The sequence below is a fragment of the Leptodactylus fuscus genome, chromosome 3 (genome assembly GCF_031893055.1).
Source record: "Leptodactylus fuscus isolate aLepFus1 chromosome 3, aLepFus1.hap2, whole genome shotgun sequence".
Classification (NCBI taxonomy): domain Eukaryota; kingdom Metazoa; phylum Chordata; class Amphibia; order Anura; family Leptodactylidae; genus Leptodactylus; species Leptodactylus fuscus.
Genome location: NC_134267.1, coordinates 59,265,737 through 59,291,610, shown reverse-complemented (window position 1 = coordinate 59,291,610; position 25,874 = coordinate 59,265,737). Strand labels below are relative to the sequence as shown.

General features: G+C 38.7%; 1 protein-coding gene across 7 annotated transcripts in view; it reads left to right on the top strand.

Annotated features, from left to right (window-relative positions):
* SYNE1 (spectrin repeat containing nuclear envelope protein 1) overlaps nt 1–25,874 on the top strand; it is a 274,048-nt gene that overhangs the window by 192,980 nt on the left and 55,194 nt on the right. For 4 of the 7 annotated variants that reach the window (XM_075267635.1, XM_075267636.1, XM_075267633.1 and 1 more), the window contains 19 exons: nt 568–674; nt 888–1,044; nt 1,172–1,303; nt 1,808–1,963; nt 3,016–3,225; nt 5,387–5,488; nt 10,827–10,946; nt 11,051–11,251; nt 12,297–12,470; nt 13,465–13,596; nt 14,065–14,261; nt 14,999–15,131; nt 15,929–16,111; nt 16,934–17,083; nt 19,107–19,283; nt 19,794–19,949; nt 21,970–22,125; nt 23,785–23,955; nt 24,419–24,552. In XM_075267635.1, coding sequence (XP_075123736.1) covers nt 568–674; nt 888–1,044; nt 1,172–1,303; nt 1,808–1,963; nt 3,016–3,225; nt 5,387–5,488; nt 10,827–10,946; nt 11,051–11,251; nt 12,297–12,470; nt 13,465–13,596; nt 14,065–14,261; nt 14,999–15,131; nt 15,929–16,111; nt 16,934–17,083; nt 19,107–19,283; nt 19,794–19,949; nt 21,970–22,125; nt 23,785–23,955; nt 24,419–24,552 — 2,948 coding nt within the window. Of the gene's footprint in view, nt 1–567; nt 675–887; nt 1,045–1,168; nt 1,304–1,807; nt 1,964–3,015; nt 3,226–5,386; nt 5,489–10,826; nt 10,947–11,050; nt 11,252–12,296; nt 12,471–13,464; nt 13,597–14,064; nt 14,262–14,998; nt 15,132–15,928; nt 16,112–16,933; nt 17,084–19,106; nt 19,284–19,793; nt 19,950–21,969; nt 22,126–23,784; nt 23,956–24,418; nt 24,553–25,874 lie in introns of all 7 variants that reach the window. The other 3 variants (XM_075267637.1, XM_075267631.1, XM_075267634.1) reach the window with 1 other exon arrangement.

Below are 25,874 nucleotides of genomic sequence, written 5' to 3'. Positions count from 1 at the left end.
AAAATTTTAACTGCATCTTCAGTGGCATATAGCGTAGTCACAGCCATTGGTAGACAATTGGAGACCAATGTAGGCTCCAGGCTAGGATTACCTTATACCTCGGTTACTCAGTGTATAGATGTACATATGTCCTACGCGCTAGCATAGGAAAAAAAGGTGATGTAATTGGACAGAGGGAAGGGGTTGAAAAAACACTAAGCCCTTTTGTCCTGGAATATTAGTGTATGGTATTATGACAAGTAAATAAAACATGTTGGTAAAAATGGTGTCTCCTCTCTTCTTTGTATTTCCCTATATGTGTAGCTGACTTACAGTGAGTGTATTGAGGGATCTATGAAAACGGACAAAAATAGAATAGCCCCTCATGCATTGACTATATGAATATAGATTCTAGAGGCTAGAATACATGTGAACATTTACTGTGAAAGGACCTTGGTAACTTGTATAGTATTTAGAATTTGGAACTTGAGCTCATGTCCTGTTTGTAAACTGAGAGACAAATACATTTTCTATATACAATATATGTAGTATATTATAACACACCGCTGTTTTGGCCATGTGTATTAGGAACTGGAACAGGAACTTGCTGAGCAGAAGAAATTATTGCAATCAGTCGCAAGTCGTGGAGGTGAAATAATCAATCAACAGACAACCAGTGATCGGTCTAATATCAGGTATATCAGCTTCTCCCCTTTTTATAATACATATTCACATATGGAAATTCTAACTGGTATGATTAAATTGTGTAGTTTTCTAAAAAAAGGTATCTTCTAATGTTTACATTCTTTTGCATTTTTCTTCCATGCTTTAATTTTTTTTACTTACAATTTTTTTTTAAATTAAGATTGCTTTCACATTTTTTATGTATTTCCCTTCTCTTTACATAGTGAGGGGCCAGACTTATTATCTAGAGAGTTAGGCTTGGAAGGTGAAAAGCCAACATCACAAGATCAAATGAGAAAGAAATGGGAAACCCTACACCAAGAACTCTGCACCAAGGAGAAATTAGTGCAAAATGCGTTACAGCAGGAGCAAGAGCAACCGGTAACTCTAGAGGATTGAGAGGCTTCCCTAGCACCTCATCTGCCACCTAATCATATTGTTATTGTGGTATTGAATATCTTAAATGCTACATTTTATTTCTAAAGTGACATATATTTCATTCTAGCAGATTTTCAACAAGACAAATCGAGTTATTTCCGGAGTGCCTTTTTACAAAGGAGACAAACAGGTTCAAGATAAGTCAGCAGTTGTCAACATTTTGGATGGGTTAAATCAAGCACTGGAAGATGTTTCTTCTCAGGTATATGATGTTATGAATCTTTTTCTGATTAAGATCAGATTTATAATTAAAAAACAAACAAACATTTTTTTTCACATAGGGATATTAATGGGTATTTCCAGGTTAAAAATACTGCAGACTCTAAGGATAGGTCATCAATATCAGATGGGTGAGAGTCTGACACCTACTTCAACTGAGATACAGATAATGGAGCAGGAAGCAGACAGCACCATTCTCTGTGTAGTGATCTATCCATGTCACAGCAGAACAGTTCCCATTCATTTGAAGCTTGGAGTTAGCCTGCAGTGACTTGGTTTAGCCACTACATAGAGAACAGAGCTGGCTGCATCCTGCACCATTTACTGTATATGAGCTGCTGAGAACAGCTGGTTGCTGAACATGTCAGAACCCAACCAATTGGATATTGATGACTTATCCTTAGGATAGGGTATCAATATTTTTACTTAGAAAACCTTAGCTTAATACAGACAAATTTAACATTGTCATCTTTTTCTCCTTCTATAGAATGGGGTTGGGGAGAAGAAGATTCTACCACTAGAGAAGAAACTTTATGACGCTGTTTCAGCCACTTCAACTTGGTTGGATGATGTGGAGGAGCGTCTTTTTGTACAAACAGCTCTTCAACCAGAGCAGACAGAAGCATGCCTTTACAACCAAGAGGTAACTTTTGCTATATTTTTCTTAAAGTAGTATCTTAGTATTTAGAGCAAGATAGCACATTTTCTAAACTTCTATTTTTGTACAACAAATATAAAAATATTTGAAAAAATAGTTAGCCAGCAGTTAAATGTAAAGCCAGAAACTTCACATCACAGAGGTATTAGCAGAAGAAAGGCTATATGAATATACAGGTGTCCTTGTGGAATGAGACCATATGTCATTCTTGAGCCCTCAAAGAGGTTTCATCTATACTGTTATACAAAATTAAGGCATGTGGAGTAAAAGACCACAAAGGGAAAGAGATCAGAAGTTAATGTGTATAAGGAGCATAAACCGTTTAGCTTAAATTTTTATCCATGATGTTGTAGTATACACAGATGTAGCAAGATATGCCATGTACCAGACATTGTTAATCTACTTGTGCAGATTAAATTTAGACAGTCAAGAAGTACCTTTTCAATTCAGAGATGTTACTTAGTCTTAGCCATTGTATATAGAAAAGAAGCTTGGCACTGGTTTGAGAAGTAATTTCAGGGGCAAAAAAAGATACAAAAATTATGTAGTGCCACCTTTGGGAGATATTTACCTTGTAAGTCAATATCCTACCTTAAATGGGCCTTTATATATTTGGCATATTTGCCAAACCAAAATTTCATTCAAATGGAAGAAAAATGTATCTGGCTTTTAGAGAAGATTCTGGTTTGGCTGATATCCTTAGTAATGTTACATGCCTCATTAAAGAGTTGGACATTGACTAAGGGTCAGTGCACACAGAGTTTTTTGGCGCTGATTTTGAAGCTGAAACTGCCTCAAAACCACCTCCGAAAAAAGCCTTTTTTCAGAGGCGTTTTTTGGAGGCTGATTTTGAGGTGGATTCAGCATCAACATCAGCACCAAAAAAACCTCTGTGCGCACTGACCCTTACAGGACAGATAGGTCCCATAAATTGCACTCAAGAAATAATTCCCCTATACCCACCTACATTTAATGGTTGTTTTTTTTTTTGTTGTAGTCATAGTTTTTCCCATATTAATTATCCGTTTAAATTGCAGACTTTAGCAAAAGACATTAAAGAAATGACCGAAGAAATGGACAAGAACAAGACTTTGTTTTTCCAAACATTTACAAGCAGTGGTGACCACCATGAAATCATTGAGGATACCTTATATTGTCTTCTGGGAAGACTGAACTCCTTAGAGTCAGTGGTCAACAACAGATGTTGCCAGATGAAAGAAAGATTACAGGACCTACTGACCTTCCAGGTATGACGTTCCTATTTACTGTAGTACCTATCAAGTATTTGTATAATTTACAATATACCGTATATACTCGAGTATAAGACGAGGCCCCTAATTTTACCACAAAAAACTGGGAAAACTTATTGACTCGAGTATAAGCCAAGGGGGTGAAATGCAGCAGCTACTGGAAAATTTCAAAAATTAAAATGGCCGGAGTTTTTGGGTGCAGTAGACACTGGGGAAGGGGAGGGAGTGTTTTGGTTGTCTGTTTGCACCTTCCCTGAGCTTGAGGACTGGACTTGAGGCCTGGGTTTTTATTTGCCCCACTTGGAATTCAGCCTGGCTGAATATAGGGTATCTGCTGTGCTCCTATTAACCCCTTCCCAACGGAATAGGGGAAGGGGCAGTTAGACAACTTTTTTTTCCCGCTACGGCGTTTTCGGACACAGGGATACCTAACATGTATGGGTTTCACAGTAGTAACAGTATTAGTTTTATATGTGTTCTAGGGAAAGGGGGAGGATTTAAATTTTTAATACTTATTTTATTTTTTTTACTTTAAAATTTTTTTTTTTTTTGCATTTATTAGACCCCCTAGGGGGTCTTGAACCCCAGGGGGTCTGATCACTAATACAATGTATTACAATGCTAATGCATTGCAATACATTGCAAAACATTGTTATTTCTTTTGCAGGCTGCATAGAGCAGCCTGCAAAAGAAAAGCACTGCAGGCCAGGGAGCCTTTACAGAAGCACTGAGGGGAATCCCCGGCAGGAGCGCTGCGGGGTGGACCTGAATGAGAATCTCGGCTGGCCGGACCTGAAGGGAAACTGCAGCCAGCCGCTGGCAGAAGTGCTGAGGGCCGACCTGAAGGAGGACCTCGGCGCTCCTGCCTGCGGCAGGGGATCTCCCTCAGCGAGGCTATCCTTCAGGATCGCCCTTGAGAGAGCGGTTGCGCCCACTCCCTCATCCCTCCAGGCGCATGGCGGCGCCTGCCGCTTCCCCACTGCGGCACCTGACGACGGAGGGGAGGATCACCGGATCGGGACATCACCGGAGAGCATCTCCGCTGTAACGCTTATCTCTGATTGCAGGCATTAGCTCCGGCATTACCGCTGTAAGAGTTACAGCGGAGGTGCCGGTTAGTATGGCGACTGCTCTGGAGCAGAGCGGCGCCATTATAATTGCAGATCCGGCATCCGGACCCGGCATACATATAGCATCGCCACGCTCCTGGCAGGAGTTTGGTGATTCTATTCATTTCAAACTGCAGAAGTACTTACAATACGTCTGCTAGCACGCCAGGAATGCAGATACACGCTGGGTGCGGGCCTGAGCTTACGTGGCCACATCACCCCGCATGTGATGGAGTGGAGGGGGTGGGGGTCTGTGTTCTGGCCCTGCTAGGAGAAGTACTTCTGCAGTTTGAAATGAACAGCATCGCCACGCTCCTGCCAGGAGTGTGGCAATGCTGCGGCCCGGCACCCGCCACGGTGTCTGGATGCCGGGTCTGGATGCCGTGTCTGTAACTGTAACTATAAATATTGCTGAATTACCATAATAACTCGAGTATAAGCCGAGGCGGACTTTTTCAGCACAAAAACTGTCCTGAAAAACTTGGCTTATACTCGAGTATATATGGTAACACTTTTAGATCAGTTGTCTTCAACAACAAATTACAATTTGTAAGTAGTTTATGTTAATACAGAGCTGCTTGGTATTGCACAGGGTATACCATTGGTTTCATTTTCATATTTGTGTCCTCCGAAATCAAATCTATAGGTCCTTTCAATCTTAAGATAAAGTTTGCAACTTAATGACCTTTTACATGATGAACCAGAATTTTACGACACAATTTTGGCACATTTTTGACTCAGCTTTTTGCATTTCTTACCATGTTGCTTTTTATAAGAAGCTACAGCCACATATCTAACAAGTCAAAAAATTGTAGCCAAACTAGATTTGCCACATTGCGCCAAAGATGCATTATCTTTATGCCATAGTAGTAAATCTGGGCCACTGTGTTTTTGTTGCTATATTTAAAAGTAAAAATGTTTTTCTTTTGTCTTACACAACCTACAGCTCTAGCTTAACACTTTAAATACTGTAATTCATCACAATGGCTCTAGGAATAATAAGTTATAGATATATTTGCAATAAATATGTATAAATGTGTTTTTTGTAGAATGATTTGAAGCTGCTTTTTACATCCTTGGCTGATAGCAAATACATCATATTGAACAAACTGGCTGAAGCAGCTGAAAGGCCAGCAAAAGATCAAATGCAGGTAATTTACATTCACTTGGAAACACTGGTAATAATGAAATTGTAATTTCTAGAGGGAAATGAAATGCAGTGCTCACAAAATAATAAGATCCATTGAAACTGCATCAATACCTATGTTATTACTCATGTTATAAACAGACACATTTCCTTCAAATACAACCTTTATAAAACCTCGCTATTTAATTCAATGATGAAAAAAACAAGGGCCGCTATAACTTTGATAAGCCTGTTTAAACAGATCTCAATATAAAAACTCTTTAGTATCTGATTGTGCATTGTACACTAAATAGCACGCAAATCTTCTAAAGGCGAAAAATTTGGAAATGTAACCCACATCCAGATTTGACTCTTGTTTTTATAATGGCACTGTTATGGCACCAGAATGGAAGTCTACGCCATGTACTGTATGTCAGGCCCTGACCTGCCCGCTCTACCCACATTTTCGGAAAGTGGTCAGTGAAGCACATTGCAGGGGTTGTGGCCCATCTTCGGCACAAGTAAGGACCTTGCGCCAAAGATGCACCAGATTATCACACATCTACACTAGAAAAAAATTAATTTATGCTGTGTTTGTCTTATTAAAAAGTGTAAAACTCAGGGCAGTCACTAATGTTTATTCTCAGTCTTAGAGGAGTTTTCCCCATCAGCTTTGCCTGCTGTCTCTTCTTCTCACTTTCTGTATTCTTCAACAAGCTGGTGGGAGGGCTTTGACTGTTTGATGAAAAGGACACTGTAAAGAACCTCAGTAAATATAGACATTGCCTTATACCATGAGAGATTGCTAGAAATATGAAATAAATGCATATCAAATAATATGCACAGTAAATGTATATTACACAGATTCAAAAAACACTTACCATGCTCTGTTCTTGTAGTAAACTTAATGCTATCTTTTTGTTTATGTAGAGGGATAGAATATACTGTTTAAGCCTCTATAGTTAAACTGCAATTAGTTGACCTGATTGTCCTGACCACAGAGCTGTACATAACAGAGAGAGCACTCAGCCCCCCAGAGAGCAGACTCATCCCTCCAAGACTGGGATCAAGGATAAGTGTGTAAACAAAGGGAGGGATAATCTCACCTATTAGTCAAATGAAGAAGCATTGCTAAAGAAATGTATTTAGGAAAACATAAGCTAACGGTGTAGATAGGATCCTTGAGGTGGGAATACCTATTAAGAGTAAAACCATGTAACTACAAATACACTGGACTTCGATATGAAACAAAAAAATTCCTCCTTATTAGTAATAATAGGTAAAAATTTCACATTAAAAAGTGGAGAATGACACACATTAGGAAATATGGCATCCAACCCATAATAAATGCACTATTTGAAGAAGCGTGTGCCTACATTAAGTTAATGACATCACATGTTATACAAGTATCATCATCTACATACAGATTTAAAAGGGTTATCCATTGAATTCAATGGGAGCAGAGTTTCAGTACTGGCCCTCGCCACTAAACAGGACATGGACAACTGTTTCTTGCTCTGTGCACTGTATAGTAAGTTCATAGACCAAAGGCACCTCCAAATAGCTGATCTTTCCAGAGGCTGACACTATTTCCTCCACAGATCAAATATTTATGACTAGGACTGAAGGATAGGCTATAAATGAAAAAAAAATTAAAGGCAATAGGTGACTATTTAGTAAAAGAAAACATGTGGAATGGGGCAACAAAAATTTGTGGAAAGGACTTTTTCCATGTGGCAGATGATGCACTATAGCAGGCTTGCATAACTTAATACTTCCACAAGCAATGTTATAGTTATCTAATAGCATTAAACATTATATCCTCGTCTGCTGTGAGTGCTGCATGTTTCCTTTTCTATGAAATCACCCGCCTTGTCTATCCATGTCTGACTTCTGAAATCCTTTTTCTTGCATTTCATATTTCCAGGGATTCTGTCCTTTTCTTCAGTCTACAGGAACCCTCTACCAAATGGGTCGCATACCACGATATCGTTAACATTGTCCATACCTTTGTTATGGATCCTGTAAAGATGTCATTCTCTCTGTAATTGTCTATATTAACATATCATGTCATCCTTGGTAATTCAACTCAATATTAGAAGTCACAGTTAACTCATATACACCAGTATTCAGGAGTGGATTGGTGTTATTGTGACACGTCTTTTGTGCAAATGGCTCTTTTTTGGACCAAAGATTCGCCACCTCTATTGTTCTACCCCTGAATGGTATTACATATGAAACCTCAGCCAGATCTTGATGGTGTAGATTTCCATTCTGGCAAACAAGTGTACACCTCACATCAGACGGGACATAGGAAACGCCACTCTTACTAAGTTCCCCTCACTGTTTTTGGATATTACAATATTGATTGTTTAAAAGAATTGTCTAAATAAGACAAGCATTTATTAGGGTGTATAGACTTCATATGACATTGAGCCTGACCACCACTCAATGCTGTTTCATATATTCGGAATATTTTAATCTATAACTTGATGGGTTTTCCCAACTAAGATGTTTATGGCACATCCACATAATATGTCATAAATATGATCAGAGAAGGAGAGGAGAAGTCATTGATGTTTGTATGGTCTCTCCATTCACTTCTATGTGCGTTATGGAGAATGCCAAGCATCAGATCTCTGTACAGGTGGGATATGCAATAAATGTCATACTTGGCCATTTCCTATTAATTGCTTAATACATTTTCAGTATGTAAAATTGTACAGACATAAAAGGTTTTGTAGCATGTAGTTTTGCATTCATTCTATTTTTTTTTTGTAAATTTACAGATCACCAGCAAATGGTGAAAAATAAATATCAATTTTTTTGTTTATTCTAATAAATGCACTGAATAAAAAGACCTCCTGTCTTCTTTCTGAGTATGGACTTGTTAGTCTGTAGAAGAGGAACTGTATGTGATCTCAGGCAAGAATCTAATATCTGTCTTAGAGACTCGTGTCAATATGTAGAGCCAGCCTTGTGTAATAGTGTTCCTGATTCCAATGTGCACTACTTTAAGATACTTGGGCTTTTAGGAATTTTAGGGATTTTATCTTTCCATTTTGCAGAAATATTATATCATTTTAATACATTTTGATGTTGTTTTTTGACCTGTTATTGCGCCAAACACTATTTAAAACACATTGTTATGGATTTTAAGAATTCCTTTGATGAGACCTTAAAGCGACTTTCAGTCTCCCCCTTAATGAGGCTCATTTGAGACCCGTCTTTTCTTTAGCAGCATTCTGTTAAGTGACCTGTGATGAAACAGGGAATGTCTCTCAGACTACCTATAGGCAGTGTAACTAAACTGTGCTCATAGATCACAGCTCTTCCCTAATGGAGTTGAGCTAAAAGCAGCCAAGGAGCAATATCTGGGGAAAATGAACACAGGTAACTGTAACCTGTAAGTCCTGATGTAAGTAAAGTAAAAGAAGATCCTCGTCCACCACCAGGTGGACCAAGTCTGCTTTTTCTGAATGAATACCATGTTTGTGCCACATAACTAACCCAATAATATAAATAGGAAGAACTTTTATTTATCAGCAACACTGCCTGGACAAGTAAGGATGATCAAGGGACAGTCCATATTGAAAAGGCTTGTCCAAAGAGAAAGAAAGAAACTGAAATGGGTTCTTCTGTTTGCCATTACATCAGCAAAGTAAAGTAAAATCTACTTCGACTTTAAAACATGATTCATTTTACATCTTGCAACCTGTCTAGTCAATGATCCTGACAACTAGCAAATATATACAGCCTACAGTAAAAATCCACTAAAAGCCTTTTATGTGGCAAGCTTCTAATCGTACATTACAACTCACGTGACAGTATTGACTATTCTATGGGTGTCTGCAGAAGCTGGACCAGTTGTGGTCCTCTGACTAAAGGGCTGAAAAGACACAGCAAGTGCATGGTTTATGCCACAGCAACGTCAATTTTGTACATGTAATATAGTATATGTGGTGCCATCCACAGATTTAAAATAAAATATTAGCCAAAATCTTTAAACAGGATGGGATGGTAAGTCCTATAACATATCATCAATCATAGGAATAATAAAAAAAAAAAATAGGAATATTACATGATCATATCGTGTTTGGAGGGCTAAATACAGGCTTTTTGTGTGACTTTTCCCACTTTGAAGCACCTACCACCACACATATACCAATAATACATCATTGCGATCAGTAAAATAATCCTAACTATCATTAAAGATAACTATAAGATTGCCTACAAATTCACTCAAAGAATTGCCATAGAAACAAGTACAGTAGTAACCTTCACAATGTATAATATGTAATAAACCTTTAAATGTTGACACACATTTGTAGTTGTAATAGTGCTGACTTTGTTATGAACAGTGTTAGACCATATGCATATTATACTGTATAGTTGAGCCACGCTGTCAGGCAGCATAGAAAATACTACAACAGAACGATACTATACAGTATAGTGATATCACAGTGAATTGGGCTAAGTCACAGCATTACTACATCTGTGTTTTTCCTATATTCATACTCTATACTGCCATATATTCCAACACTAATAGATTGGAAAGAATTATATTGATGTATTTTGCAGTTGTATTTTTGGCCTACCCTAATTTTTATAAATGTTAGCGCCAGACATTGGAGGTTTCTTCAGTGCAGTTGCAGTCGGAAGCTATAGACACATCATAGTGTAAACCATGACCATTCCTTGTAATACACCTGAAACACTAGATATCTCATAGTGAAATTCAGATTCTAAGGTAAGAACTTCAGACAGTGCGACTCGGTACAGATTGAGTTCAGTGGACAACAGCTTTAGTGGCGATGGTGCCCATTGGCTCCTATAGAGGGGGATCAAACAAGAGTGACGATCTCTGATGTGCCATGGAAGACTTAATAAATGGGTTACCTTGATTCATCGAAAGAAATTCTTCTGAGGGCCCACTATCAGTTTATACAGAACATGCCCTGTCTATCCTCCTTACTACATTCTCGTAGATTGTAAACCCTTGCGGGTAGGGCCCTCTTTCATACTGTACTACTTGGTCACTTTTAGTATTGTACTTATTTTGTGTATTTTATGTAAACCCTCAAGTGTACAGCATCATGGAAATAATGGTGCTCTAAAAATAAATGATAATACCATACACATATCCGACTTAAACAGCATAGCAAACTGTGGTTTGTTGCTTCAAATCAGCCTCAAATTAGTTGCCTTCTGCAGGATCTAAGTAGCCCATTACTGTGTCCGAGCTTGGGCATACTGGGACACAACTATTTCTCTGGCCTGCCAGTCTAACACCAAAATAAACTTTGTAAGGCTTTTTAGCGGTGACCAAACTTAATGTAACTTGTGTTCATTTTTCCCCATAGGCCATAATGCAAGCAGAAGAGAGCTTAAAAGAATTGGATGGTGAAATTACAGAGCTGAAGAAATGCGGAGACAAACTACAAGTAGATCAGCAATCCATGCAAGAGCTATCCAAACTTCAGGTAATAGAAGAAGTAGAAGTCTTTTTTGTATCCAAAATGAATAATAAGAATGATGTTACATATGTTATACAGTTCTTTGTTAGTAATAGATTCCCTCTCTCCAGGACACCTATGATGAACTTATAATGGTCATTAGCACTAGGAGAAGTGGCCTGAATCAGAACCTCGCCCTGAAGAGTCAGTATGAGAGAGCCCTGCAGGACCTGGCCGATCTAATTGAGACAGGACAGGAGAAGATGTCAGGTGGAAAGAAGTGTATGGTTTCTTCCAGATATGAGGTCAATATTATGCTGGATAAACATAAGGTAAATTTTATGAGCAACAACAATCATCACGTAATTTATATAGCATGGATCTTCCGTCCATTCCTGTGTTTATGGCTTATGGTATCTGGCAAGACATTATATTAGTGGCCTACCAAAGTTACAAAACCTATCATGTCTTGTACACCAGCTTACTGCTGTACAAGACATGTCAGTAGCTACAGACTTTGCTTTGCCACATTCTATTATTACTTAAAAAATTTGGACTTTTGTTTATTTTCTACATTGCTCACCACGACTGCTTCTGAAATAAGTCCCATGCACATGACGGTGCTCTCTTCTCCTGTCCGCAAATCCATGCATCCATATTCTGATTTGGATCCGTATGTCACCCGTAATCACAGACCAGCAAAAAAAAACCTTATATGTTCCCATAGACTTGAATAGGCAAGTCTGTTCTTCAAATAAGGATAGGAATAGGACTGCTCCATATTTTGTGGATGGGCACTGATCAATAAAAGCTATGAATGTGAGACAATAAAATGTATTTATTATGCTTACTTATATAGCGCCATCATATTCCGCAGCGCTTTACAGATATTGTCAGTCACTGTCCCATATAGGGCTCAAAATCTACATTCCCTATCAGTATGTCTTTGGTGTGTGGGAGGAAACCCACGCAAACACGGGGAGAACATACAAACTCCTTGCAGATGTTGTCCTTGGCAGGATTTGAACCTAGGACTCCAGCGCTGTAAGGTTGCAGTGCTAACCACTGAGCCACCGTGCTGACCAATCAGTAAACCAGCTAAGACTAAGAGGACAAGACTAAGAGGACAAGTTCCTTGAAACACGTCAGCTGATCTACTTCCTCCCGTACTTTAAGGGATGATACCCTTCATTTTATTATTTTAATGGCATTCTTGTTGTTTGGACACAAGATGGAATAAAAGCTAAGTTTTATTGTAGATGTAGATTAAAATTGAGAATGTAAATAGTAGAATGTTTTTATATTGGAATATTGCTACATATTGGACTGTTATATATTAGAGAAGACAGTTTAAATAATATTAACATCTATCTACAGGAGTATTTCCAAGGATTGGAGTCACATATGATTCTCACAGAGACACTCTTTAGGAAAATCAGCAGCTATTCATCATCCAAAGAGACTCAGCACCATTCAGACATGATGGCAAAGGCATCCGCAGTACTAAAACAGTCTCACAAGAGAGGCGTAGAGCTGGAGTATATAATGGAGGTACGATGCTGAAAATTATATTTTACATTGAGAGCACAAAACAAATAAATGCAATACATTGGGGAAAACTTGCTGTAGATGTCTTTTTATACTTCAGTAGTTGAATTATTGGGCTACATTATAGTTTTCTTGTATTGTAATGTTGTACATCCCCTCAGTACACAATATCTCGATATATTATTCAGTTTATTTAGAAAGACTAGTTTTGAAGGTCATAAACCCAAATTTGTCTGTAATACCACACAAATTGTGATCTTAGCCATCACTTCATATAGATATGATATATTCTGTTGTAAATATTGGTAAGCATATGGAAGCTGAATTACTGTGCTGGCCTAATCTGGATTATTCCAGGACTGGAACACGGTGCCAGCAAATCTATAGCTATAAAGGTTTTTTTTCTTGGCATTAACTGTGTTTTCCATTTACTGTCTATAAACTAATTAAGGTCACCATGGCCAATGTCACATTATAGGGATTTATCATATACTATAATTTTTTGATGTCATATTTTTCCACCAAAGAAAAGTCAAACAGACTGGTTACTAGGGTTATTCTACTTAACAACCATAGTCTTTTGAACAGGGCTGACAGCATGAATAAAATCAGCCCTTGTGAAAACATATATAAACATTTATCAATTTACATTTAGTTTTATATCACAAAGGGACGTATTTCTATTACTTTTATTTCGTAAGGCTGGGGTCACATCGGCGCTTGAACACCGTTCAGGGATTCCGTTCTGCATTCTGCTCGAAAAATGTGGAGAGAAAAATCCTGCAAGCAGAACTTTTCTCTTCCCATTTTATGGACAGAAATCTGGTGGACCCCTTTATATTGTATGGGGTCCGGGCTCTCTATGGGTAACCGCTTTTTAAGTGGATTGGGTTTCCATTTTTAGGTCCCCGAGCTGACCCAAAGAACGGAAACCCAAACGCAGGTGTGAACCTAGGATTAGTTGTACTTACAATGTATTCCTCTCAAATCTCTGTAGACATGGATGCTGCTGGATGACAAATACCTAGAACTGAGCAGACAACTGGAATCGATTGAAAGTAACATACCTGTTGTGGGTCTGGTAGAAGAATCTGAAGAAAGACTAACTGAGAGAATTGAACTCTATCAGGTAAAAACAAGGATTCCGTCTTCTGCTATGGAAGCTAGACATAGGAGCACTATCTCCAGTGACATCATGATGTGTTATCTGCAGGCAAAGTTACCTTGTGTTATATTTGTTAATGTGCCCATACAACATTAGATCACTCTTGGTCAAACATGCCAATTTCCTCAGGATCATCAAAATATCTGGTATATATATATAGGCAGTGTCCTTACTCTACAATAGATGACATCTGGCTTGTTGAATTGCACATGCCCAATCTTTTTGTATGCATGTGAGATAAGCTGGCACTAAAGGTGTTTAGCAGTGGCCTAAGCCCTTCACTCCATTCCCAATACAGGCATGCATGACAGCTATTGAAGCTGTCCATATTTTATTCTTATTTATACGTTCTGCCATTCATGCAGCTGCGATACCTGTATATAGTATAGTATTTAGTGGTAAGTAAAAAGTGGTTGTTTTTCTTTTGTCCAGTGCTTTAGGTCCAGCTTAGCAGAGCACCAGCCAAAGCTTTACCAGATACTGGAAGATGGAAAAAGGCTTCTAATGTCTGTCAACTGTCCAGAACTGGAAGGGTTGTTGAGCCAGTTGGGTGAACAATGGCTGAGTAACAGCAGCAAAGTGTCCAAGGAACTGAATCGATTGGAGAACATACTCAAGCATTGGACAAGGTACTGACCTAAAACTTTCTGAAAGTCTCAGTCTATTCTGTAGACAGGTGATGAGAATAAAAACCTTTCTAATCGCTAATAGTCCTCTCTAGGGTCTATATGATATGATTATACATTTATATCTAATGCTGTTCATTTGTAACACTGAGGTTTTATGTTGTAAATGACCTTAATCTTTGTTTGAACAAATACTAATGTACATAAGCCTGCCATCAGCTAAAAGTTGAAGCAAGGGGTCATTCACACAATCGTTGATGATATTGTCCGTTACAAGATTTTAGCAATGGACACTAACTGGACCATCACACATCTGTTAACATTTTAATTTATTTCAATGGGATTTTATCTTGTATCCATTAGTGACCCTTAGTGTCCATTACACACCCAATCTGTTGCGTGTCCGTTTTTTCACGGACATAAAAATCCGACATGCAGGACTTTTGTGTTCGTTTAAAAAAACGGTTTCATGACGGATGTCAAGGGTCTAAGGGTGTTAATCCATTAAATGGTTGCATCAGTTAGTGTCCATTAATGTCTGCTATGATTGGTGTCTGTTTTTTTTTGTTTCTCTATCATAACAGATATCCAATGGTAGTGTGAACTCACCATAACACTTCTTACAGCAATAAAGAGTTTTGTTGCAGAAATTGGTTGGGGGTCCCAGCACACTGATAATAGATACATTGTTGCTTTATATAAATAAGAAACAGCTTATTGACATATTTTGCCTTTTTCAGATATAAAAATGAGTCTGCAGAACTTCTTCATTGGTTGCGTTCTGCAGTGGATAGGCTGGACTTTTGGACTGAACAATCTGTCACAGTCCCCCAAGAACTGGAGACTGTCAGGGATCACCTGAACGCTTTCTTGGTATGTATGCCAAATCTTGTTGTGTACCTCTTATCTAGGAAATTAGAATGGCACAATTCCTTTTGAATCCAGAAACAAGGCACTGGTGAGCTGTCATTCTGCACCATCTTATTCCCTCCTCCGGTGTCTGTTGTCTTCTTCCTGGCCACCACTGTCCTCCTGTTTAGCGCTGCTCAGCTGTAGGCTGATGAACACACACACTTACAGTGTTTTAAAGGACGTCAAAGCCTTTAGTAGCTTTTCCAAACCATTATTAGTCACTGCCCAGGTGCCTTAGCTTTTACAAGGGGACTTTCCCTATTGCTCTGGGCCTGACATATTCCATGATTCCTGCCTGCTATTTAATACTACATCCTGTTATCCACCTCCACCATGAATACCAGATGCTACTGTAGACTGCTCCAGGGGTAGCAACCTTTAGATTACCACTTCCTGGTTAATCCCTATTCTAATCTGATCCACTGGGTGTATATCTCCAATAGGCCATAGTATCATTCCCTCTCTTACTCTTCACCCCCTCTTCTTTACTGCTTTTGTTATAGATATAATAAAATTACCTGAGACCTTCATGCTAGAATCCGCATTCTATTACCTATTGCCAGGATCAGACTTAATTGCCCTTATATATACTATACCTTGGACCTCACACTGGAAGTGCATTGCCAGTTTGACAAATAATCCAGTTACTTGGCTTGTCCATTAAGTGTTTCATCTTTAATTCAGTAACAATTTACTATATCATATATCATTTACTATACTTATGCTGCATGAATGTTATGATATTTGTCATATTATAGGAATTCTCTAAAGAAGTTGATGCCAAATCCTCATTGAAATCATCTGTTTTGAGCACCGGAAACCAGTTGCTTCGGCTGAAAAAAGTGGATACAGCGTCACTTCGTTCAGAACTTGCTCAAATAGATAACCAGTGGACAGAGCTGCTCACACATATCCCAGTAGTACAAGAGAAACTTCATCAGGTAAGATTGAACTATCATGGGGAAAATATAATATGCAATGTTAATTTACATTGACATGATCATCCTGTTGACTGGAGCCAACAAACAAGGGTAAAGATTTTTAGCTTTTAGCTGGTTTTTAATTTCCAAATCCTTTTGTTCCTTTGAAGATAAGCTTCTGCCAGCTGAATATCGCCTTTCTCCCCTCAGTTAGCTTAGTACATGACGTGTGTGATAGCTGTTGGTCAAACAAGTGTTCACCTAATATCTATGTAAGGTGTATGGGATAGAGAAGACTGCTGAGCTATTCCATGCAGTTACAAATATGGGACCCCTTGCATATAACACCAAATAGAGGCCAAAGTCACACTGATTGTCCTTTGTCAGTATAATGGGAGCGTATAGTTTCTATGATGTAGTATATGTGACGGTTAATTGTGCATTGGCAATAAAATGCAAGCCGTATGTGGACTTTATATCTTCTAGGCTATCGTCAAAGAACCACATTTTGCAACTTTTTGCTATTTTAAACTGCTCTCTTTTTAAGACTGAGTAGGGATGTGGGCATGGTTAGCCTGTCTAGAAATCTGTACACCAGATTTATCAAATGTGACATTTGAAATAGTTGCTTAATTAGTCACAATCTCATTTTAGGACAGTAATATTAGACGCATGGATGTCCCAATCTTATCAAACATTGAGCAGTATTTGATAGATTTGACCAAAATTATGCCAAGGCAGGTACATTCCTACCATGTGTTTTTTGAGGACCAGATATTTGACCCTTACTCAATGCCTGTGGTGTGGATCAAGAATGCACTTACATTATATTTTCTTTGGCAGCTACAAATGGACAAGCTTCCTTCACGGCATGCTATCACCGAAGTCATGACTTGGATCTCTCTGATGGAAAATGTTATCAAGGAGGATGAAGAAAATATCCGGAACATTGTAGGCTGTGAAGCCATTCATGACTATCTGTTGAAATACAAGGTGATGACTGGGAGAAGATTTGCACTGTCCAAAATAAAACACACACTCAGTGCTCTTGTATATGCAGTCTACTCTGTGGATAGTGGATTTGCTGCGGAATTTACACTTACATTGTAAATGGTGTGATACATGGTAAAATACCGCACTGAATTCTGGACATAAATCCATAACATGCCCTAAAATTTTTTCACACACGTATGAATGAATTTCCTGTAAAACATTCGACTATTTTAAAAACGGAATCTACATCTAAAATCTACAAGAATTCTGCAGAATCTGAACATTTTTATTATAATTTTTAAGAGTTTTATATAATGAGCATAACATAGCAACCAACATTTACCAGTGCAAGTTGCATACAGTATCTAACTCATAGAAAAACTGAGCATTTTGCCCGGTACTTCTAGGGGGTGGCATGGATGGACCCATATTAGTGAATAGCAGCAAAAAAATATGGAGGACAGTACAAATGAACAAAAAGATAGAAAACACACAACATCAACAGACAAAACACCACTACAGATACAGAAAAAGGGAGTATAAATAAAAAACATAGCAACACGGTTTCCATCTGGTCTGCACTAATATTTTTTCCTTTTTATGTATAAGAGACGTGTTTATCCCAGTCATGTTTAAATTCACTACGTGTTTATTCTCGCAACAGAGTTTCACAACCATTTTATCTTAAGGCCAGGGCCCCAAGTAGCATGTACGCCGTGGCAAAAACAGCAGGGTTATACAGTCACTGCAAAGTGGAGGGAATTCTAGCCAGTTCCATCCACACATTGCAGAAAAATATCTGTTGCGGTCTTGGAAATCACAGTATGTCAATTATACCTACAGAAATGCTGGCGGTTTCCCTATAGGTATAATTGAAGTAGAAAGTCAAAACCATGTTTCGTTTCTGCTGCTGTTTTTCCAGCATTACTTTTTAGCTGTGGCCCGCTATGTGGGGTGTTAGTGTAAAGGTCTGTGTAACCAATCATTCAAATTTATAAAAGATCTATGAGAATGAATATCCTTGGATGTACACTTGGCTGTGAAAAAGGTAAATTTTAATGGCTGAGCACAAAGCCCTGTCCTGTAAATGAGCTTGTATTGAAATTACCTAGCTTCATCTCCTGGAAGGTTTTTTTTAAGCTTCAGCTACTCTTTTGGTGAAATAATATATCTTGACATTGGTCCTGCTCTTCCCTAAAAACTCATATCAGATTGTGCCCCCTAAAGTTTTCAATTATGTTGCTCTTTCCAATCTTTCCTGAAGATCTTTAAAGAGGACCTTTCATGTCCACATGAAAGCGCGGTTTTATATACCGGTGGAGGAGATAGCAGTGCCGTTAGTTTCAGCACCGATATTTCCCCACTGTCAGAAGGGCATTCCTCATAGCTCTGTATCATCACTGGACTGTAAGGAACGTTCCCCCCTGACATTACTTGTCCATAGACTTGTACTGATGGGGGCGTTCCTTACAGCTCAGCATCATTGCTGGGTGGTAAGGATTGCTTCTCTGACAGTACAAGGCTATGTTAGGTGGGAGGGGGTGTTCCTTTCAGCTTAGCTATAAGGAATGCCCTTCTAACTGTCTGGAGATGTTGGTACCATTCCTTTCGGACCAATGTCTCCTCCACTGGGATACAGACCATGAAAGCCAACAGTGTGCTGAATTCAGCGCACTGTTGGCTTTCTGGCAGTATATAATACCTTACTTCCAATGTACATGAAAGGTCCTTATTAAATCTCTCCCAATATAATTTATGCTTCAGACCCTCCGTATCTGTAGTTCGTCTATGCACCCATTCTCTTTATCTGCTTTATGTCAGTGGGGTCTCCAGTACTGTACACAGTATTCCAGATATGGTCTCTGTCCATTTAGCATACCTCAATAGGGATGACCATGTTGGGTTCCTCCAAATTGTGACAGCCCAACGGTAACATGTCAAATTAGGGATGCATAAGCAACATATTGTACTTACTTTAGCTATACGTTTTATATAGTTTACATATTTATTTATTCTATTCTAGGGATTCAAGATTGACATAAACTGCAAGCAGCTGACAGTGGATTTTGTGAACCAGTCTGTGCTTCAAATCAGCAGCCAGGATGTGGAAAGTAAAAGAAGCGACAAAACTGACTTTGCTGAAAAGTTGGGCACTATGAACAGGAGATGGCAAATCCTACAAGGTTTAATAACAGAAAAGGTAATTGCTTCACATCGATCTCAGGGCTACCATGCTAGTATTACTATAACACGCATGGGAATCCAAATGTTACACATCTAACAAACATCTGTAATTTTCATACCCAGTAGACTCAGACAGTGCTTGGAAATGCAGCAGAGAAGTCTGCCATTAGGTGCTCATTGCTATATCAACAATCTTATAGTGTTCCTAATCTAACATCCTGGAACCCTGCTCCATGCACAACAAAATATTTTGCAGGTGGCAACACATAAAGCCGAACTGTTTGAGTTGTGGTTGTAGCGCCATCAATCCTGCTAACTAAAGCTTTTATGGTTCAATGACACGTTCTAGATGCCATCCAACACTCTGAGTCTGCTGTCAGAAACATAAACAAAATCCAGATATTTATGGCCCTCATAGAATACACACCACATAGAAAGTGTAGCATAACAGTGTGCATTATGATATTGTGTACCTTGAAGTCCTAATGAAACCCATGTAACATTAATTATTATTATGTTTTAATAGATCCAATTGCTTGAGCGATTATTAGAGTCATGGGCAGAGTACAAAAACAATGTTCACAGTCTGAAATCGTGGTTTGAGAAGCAGGAAAAGAAGTTGCAGAAACAACAAAACATTGGTGATCAGGCGTCTGTCCAAAACAGCCTAAAGGAATGTCAGGTAACTGATATACTCTATGGACCTTCTAGATGTATATAATCTAGGGACCCTTTAGGTGTATATACTCATAAACTCTAGGGACCTTCTAGGTTTGTATGTATTCATATAATCTAGGGACCTTCTACATGTGTGTGCTCTTATACTCTAGGGATCTGATACGTTTATATACTTATATTCTTCTAGGGACCTTCTAGGTGCATTCGTATACTCTAGGGACCACCTAGGTGTTTATACTCATATACTCTTGGGACCTTCTAGGTGTATATATATATATATATATATATATATATACATATACTTTAGGGACCTTCTAGGTGTATGTACTCCTATACACTAGGGACCTCAGGTGTATATACTCATGTACTTTAGGGACCCTCTAGGTGTATGTGTTCATATTCTCTTGGGACCTCTTCTAGGTATATGTACTCATATACTCTAGGGATATTCTAAGTGTATGTACTTATATACTCTAGGGATATTCTAGGTGTATGTATTCACATACTCTAGGGACCTTCAAGATTTATTCATTCAAATACTCTTAAGGACCATCTAGATATATTAACACTATTAACTATTATACTCGGAGGATCTTCTAAAATAAGAAAAATGTTACACAGTGTAATAGAACTTGGTTTAATACTTACTTTCATAATCTACATTTCCTTGCATATACATAGATAAAAGATTCATTTTAACGGTAATGATAGAACATTGTGCAATATTTCTTTGACTGTGCCTAAAGTGAGATTTTTCAGTACTGACCAGTAGATGTCTCCATAGCACTGATGTATATTGGTAGACTGCTAATACAGAGTGGGAGCCAAATAAAAATCTTTCCCAAATCTTTATTCTTGGTCTATAAAATGTAGGTTCCATGAAATGAGTGTTTGCAATGCCATTATCTCACATGGCATGTTACAAGGTATTCTCTGTTATCCGTGGTGTTTATTACCTGCTGCATCACATTCTCTGTGTCCTTAATGTGATGGCCAAACAATCAATAAAAAGAAATACAGATACAACTTGGACAATTCATGAAGATCGCCCATACAGTAGTGTAAAATCTGTTTTGCCTGCTGTTCACACTGATATGGGGAAAAGTGGGGCTGATGCAAGAATATTTAGACTTTATAAGCCTAGACTAGACATTATAAACGTTCTCCAAGTGGATGGCTGTGGCTCATGCTGGCTTATATATATGATGAATTTTAGGACATTTTTGTCTAATGTTACACCTCTTGGTTCACTAAAAATCACTTGCTTTAAAGCAAAATTGTGTCTTAACTTTATTCACACAACCTTCCCAACTAAACCACTTCATTTTATGCAAAAAGTGTGGAACTAAACATGTGCAGCAGAATGTCGCTCAACTTGAGCAAAACTCCTGGCACATTTCTATATTAAGGGCCCCTTCACACGGAAAATACTCTGGCTGATTCGGAACGTGTAAACGTTCCGAATCAGCAGCGTTTAAAGCAGGTCCCATTGCTTTCTATGGGAGCCGGCATACGTGCGCTCCCCATAGAAATGAATGGGCTGCTTTTTCCCATTCATTTCTATGGGGAGCGCGCATATGCCGGCTCCCATAGAAAGCAATGGGACCTGCTTTAAACGCTTTACAGAACGTTTACACGTTCCGAATCAGCCAGAGTATCCGCCGTGTGAAGGGGCCTTAACAAGTTAGTCTGTGTGATTGTCCGTCCATGAAAAAACTTCATAATTATATAGTATGAGCAACCTAACTTCTGCATAGCTTGGCCTAGTGGTTACTGTGATAAGTGAATGAACACAATAGTACACTACTGATCCTATTGCACAGGTGACTCTGACTGCAGCCAACAGAAGCCATGACTTGTCGTGGGTTTGTCAGATTCTGCCAAAATGTCTGTCTAGCACTACCTCCAATACAAAATATACCTCAAAGCCAAACTTTTTTTACTTAATATTATCACATTCCAGGCAATATTATAAGATGCAAAATATACACGTTAGGTCTCATGGCTAATTTGGTTTATTTCAGGAACTTGAAGAAGCTGTCAAGGCTAAAGAAAAAGACTTGGAAAAGATTGGGCAAAGTGGAATATCCTTAATCCAGAATAAAAAGGAGAAAGCTACTGCTATAGTTATGAATACCCTCAGTGAACTGAACCAGTCTTGGGCAAATTTGGACTGTAAGGTCAGTGTTGTGATGCATGTAACTGTGCATAGACTACAAGCCATGCAGAGTGTATTCAGCTAGGGATATGTCTGACAACAAGCTTGTTGAGCCTGGACTACAATACAGTCCTGTAGCCTGGACTACAGTACAGTTTCTGATCTGTAGGTACAATGCAACTCTTGCAATGTATTTATTTATTTGTGGAATGGTTTACATTCTGAATGTATGTTATAGAACATACACAAAACTAGACCAATCTACTTTTCAGGTTGTTAAGTTAGTGAGGAGTCATCTCACAATATCTGGAAGTCTTAAACATCTTGGCTGTAGATCACAGACATTTCTGGGTGATTCCTGTGAACTGACATTGGTGCCTAAATAAATAGATTAATAGTCTGTAATGGAAAGTTACAGCACACGCTTTCATTACAGTACATTATTGGAATTAGCAATTCCTACACTACCTCTTCTGACATAGCTGTTTTAGTAAATATATGTGTTAATCATGAAATAAACTATTATGGAGCTACTTTTCTCAGAAATGTTAAACTAAAACTGAGAACTGGGCTCCACTTTGGGGGTTTATACGCAGTCAGTTCTGCCAGTGTTATGTGCATGGACACAATTCCTTTGAGAAGCAGAATGAGAACACCCAGTTGTCAACTAAGCCATTACTATTCAGGAGGAATAGCAGAAGAATGACGGTACAGAGAATTATAAGAAAAGATGTTATAGAATGGATATTTTATGAAGAATTCAAGTACTTTATGTACTGAAAACAACAAGTAGGTAGTGGTGATACCTCTGTTTTAAGGCTAGGTTCACACTGATGGTGAATGTCCATTCTCCTGATCAGCAAGAGATTGACGGATACAATTGGAAGACTTCAATTACAATGGTAAAATTAAATGGAAAAGAACAACGGGCGATCACTGGTAGTGTGAAGAGGACATTATACTTCAGTATAATCCTATACAGTACATGAATAGGAACATGTTTGTATCACATTGTTAGAATCAGATTTCTTGAAGATCCCATTGGTTCATCTACATCTGCATTCATATTTTATTCTGATACTTATATTGTATATCTCTGTTTAAGGAGCCGTTCACATGGCGGCAAACAAAGAGGAATTCCGCCGCTGGCTACCCTGCATTGGGATTCAGTCACGGCTTTCCCATTGCTGATTATTTTTTCAGCGTCCTGCTGCAATTTCACCCAGAATCTGGGTGAAATCTGCTTCTGATTCAGGGATGGAATCCGCCCCCAAATCAATGTCAAATTCCTCCATGTGAACAGCCCCTAAAAAGATATTTTCAGATCGCAGATTTGAACGTAAGACTGCGGCCTGTAATAATGATAAAAGTAACTGCCCGCCCTATATTCTATGTTGTTGTCTCTTTTGTACCTGTTGGATTATGTTCAGTCACAGTTACAAAGACAAATTATTGGCAACAAGATGTTTCAGAAGTACAATGTACTTCTTGGTCCAGTCACTTCTCCTTTGTGGACTGAACTGCAGTGTAAATAACCAAGAACAGGGGACTGAACTCACAAATGTTTATTGCTACCAAAAGTTGTGATCTTTTGTTCTTCTTTTCACCTTAAGCCATGAACAAAGAAGGGATAAAGCAGAAGAAAGTCACGTTTGTTTTATGTCTCTATTGTTTTACTTAGGTGTGTCAGCTGAAGATATTGTTACAGTCGGTATTTGATCAGTGGACCATATACAAGGAGGTTTATGAAGAGCTGAACAGCTATTTGATGGAAGCCAGGTATTCCCTGTCTCGCTTCCGCCTCTTGACAGGATCCATGGAAGCGGTGAAGGTTCAAGTGGACAACCTACAGGTGAGACAGTAACAGATGGGAGTCATTTGGGTACCATTTAGGCTATGTCCACATGTAGAGGCTGCAGATTTTCTGTTCATGTTTATGGGAGGAAAATATGAACTTTCTACTGAAGAAGATCTCCATAAATGCGGCCTTCCTCACTTTTCCTCTTGGCTGGACAAGTCCATATATATTTGTCACAAGATGACCAGTTTTTGAAAACAATACAATTTTCACAAAATGCAGTTATGGTTAGGATGGACGTTTCTATAAGTCCAGTCTATAAGTCCAGCCTGTAAGTCTGTATATTGTGGCATTAATATAGATGCTAAAATGCACCAGCATTATGACTATGTGAAAGAAGCCGAGCCTATTCAGAGTTATTTTCCTCTTTTGTTTGCTGTTTGTGTTACAGCCAAACCTTTCACATGTGTTTTTGTGCATCCGTCTACTGAGCTGTGTTCATGTTGTGCATTAACAGAGTCTACAAGAAGAGCTGGAGAAGCACGAAGCAGTTTTAAACAAGTTCGATTCTGTAACCAACAAGCTCCTGAATGAATGTAATTCTTCTCTGGGAGAATCACTCAAAAGCACGTCAAAAGAGGTCACTGCTAGGTAAAAGCACTTTCTTCTTTAGTCCAAACAGTTCGGGTACTTTTCTTTACAAACAATACTGAAAGTCTGGATAAATATATATGGAACTCTTCAAATGGATCACACTAACAAGTTGAGCAAACAACTATCTATCCTATCTATCCTAAAATAGGAAGATGCTTTTGTTGACGTTTTGCCAGGGTAGCTAAGGGTAGCATTTTATCAGTGCTTTGTATCGCTTAAAAATAAGAAGCATTACAAGTAGCTATTGCTGCATGTGTCTGCAGTCATACATCTGTTACATCACTGCCATTAACATTGGGTAGAATGACTTCTTTGCCCAGGTCTGTGTCGATTAGAGATGCAATTTTTTTTTTTTTTTTTTAAAAGTTAAATTTCATAAATGTGTTTAAGGCCTTATTCACAGCTTGTAGGGCACAGACTTGAGGCCTGTGGCTTAGAAGTCATTGAGTGGTAGAGCAGGAAGCCACAGAACCAGGTTGGGTAGCCAGCTCTGCGATTCAGCTGTATTTTTAACAATTGGTTTGGTAGATCGAGGGAAAAATGGCTGCATTCACATAACTATCTCCACTCCTGTCCATGGCCTTCTCCTCATCCTTCTTCAGTCTCTAATGGGCCTTTGCGCCACACATCATATTGCAATGATGTAATGTGCGGGCCCCCTAGAGGCTGAAGAGGAAGACTGTAGTGATCAAGAGAGGAGATAGGTAAGTTAATAGGGGCTGTTACTGGAATTCCACTGCCTGTTAAAAAAGCAGTGGGGTTTTGGTAGGGCCCCTAATGGCACAGGGCCAACCAGGGGAAGAGGGGGGGATTTACTCATACTCCAGTGGGCCAATCCAAGCCTGGTAGGTGGCCTATAAAGTGAGGTTACATCCCAGCACAAAAATTGTTAGACTTAGATGTGCAAAATTGGGGGAATTTATTCAGGATGACATTGTGGCACACCTTTGGATTGATACCCTTTCTGTGACTTGATCACCACAGTGTTCAAAAGTTAGAGGAGCAGGGTAGGCAGGAGTGCCTTGATCTGACATATTGCACCTGATTTATGAAAAGGCAGGAACCTCTAGTACATCCAGTATTTTTCACAGTTGTTAATACAATGTATAATTTCTAGGCATTCCCTCTTTGAGTTAAAAAACCAGGACATGATGATGAAGACAATGATGAATAGCCCCTCACTCAGCAGCAAATTGATATTTTTTGTTTTGCTATGCTTTACCACCAATGCTGTTTTTTTAAAACCCAATTTTAAGTTACAGTAAAAATGTCAATGTGCTTGCTTTAGTGTAACCATGACTTTGTAGTGCAGTAATCCT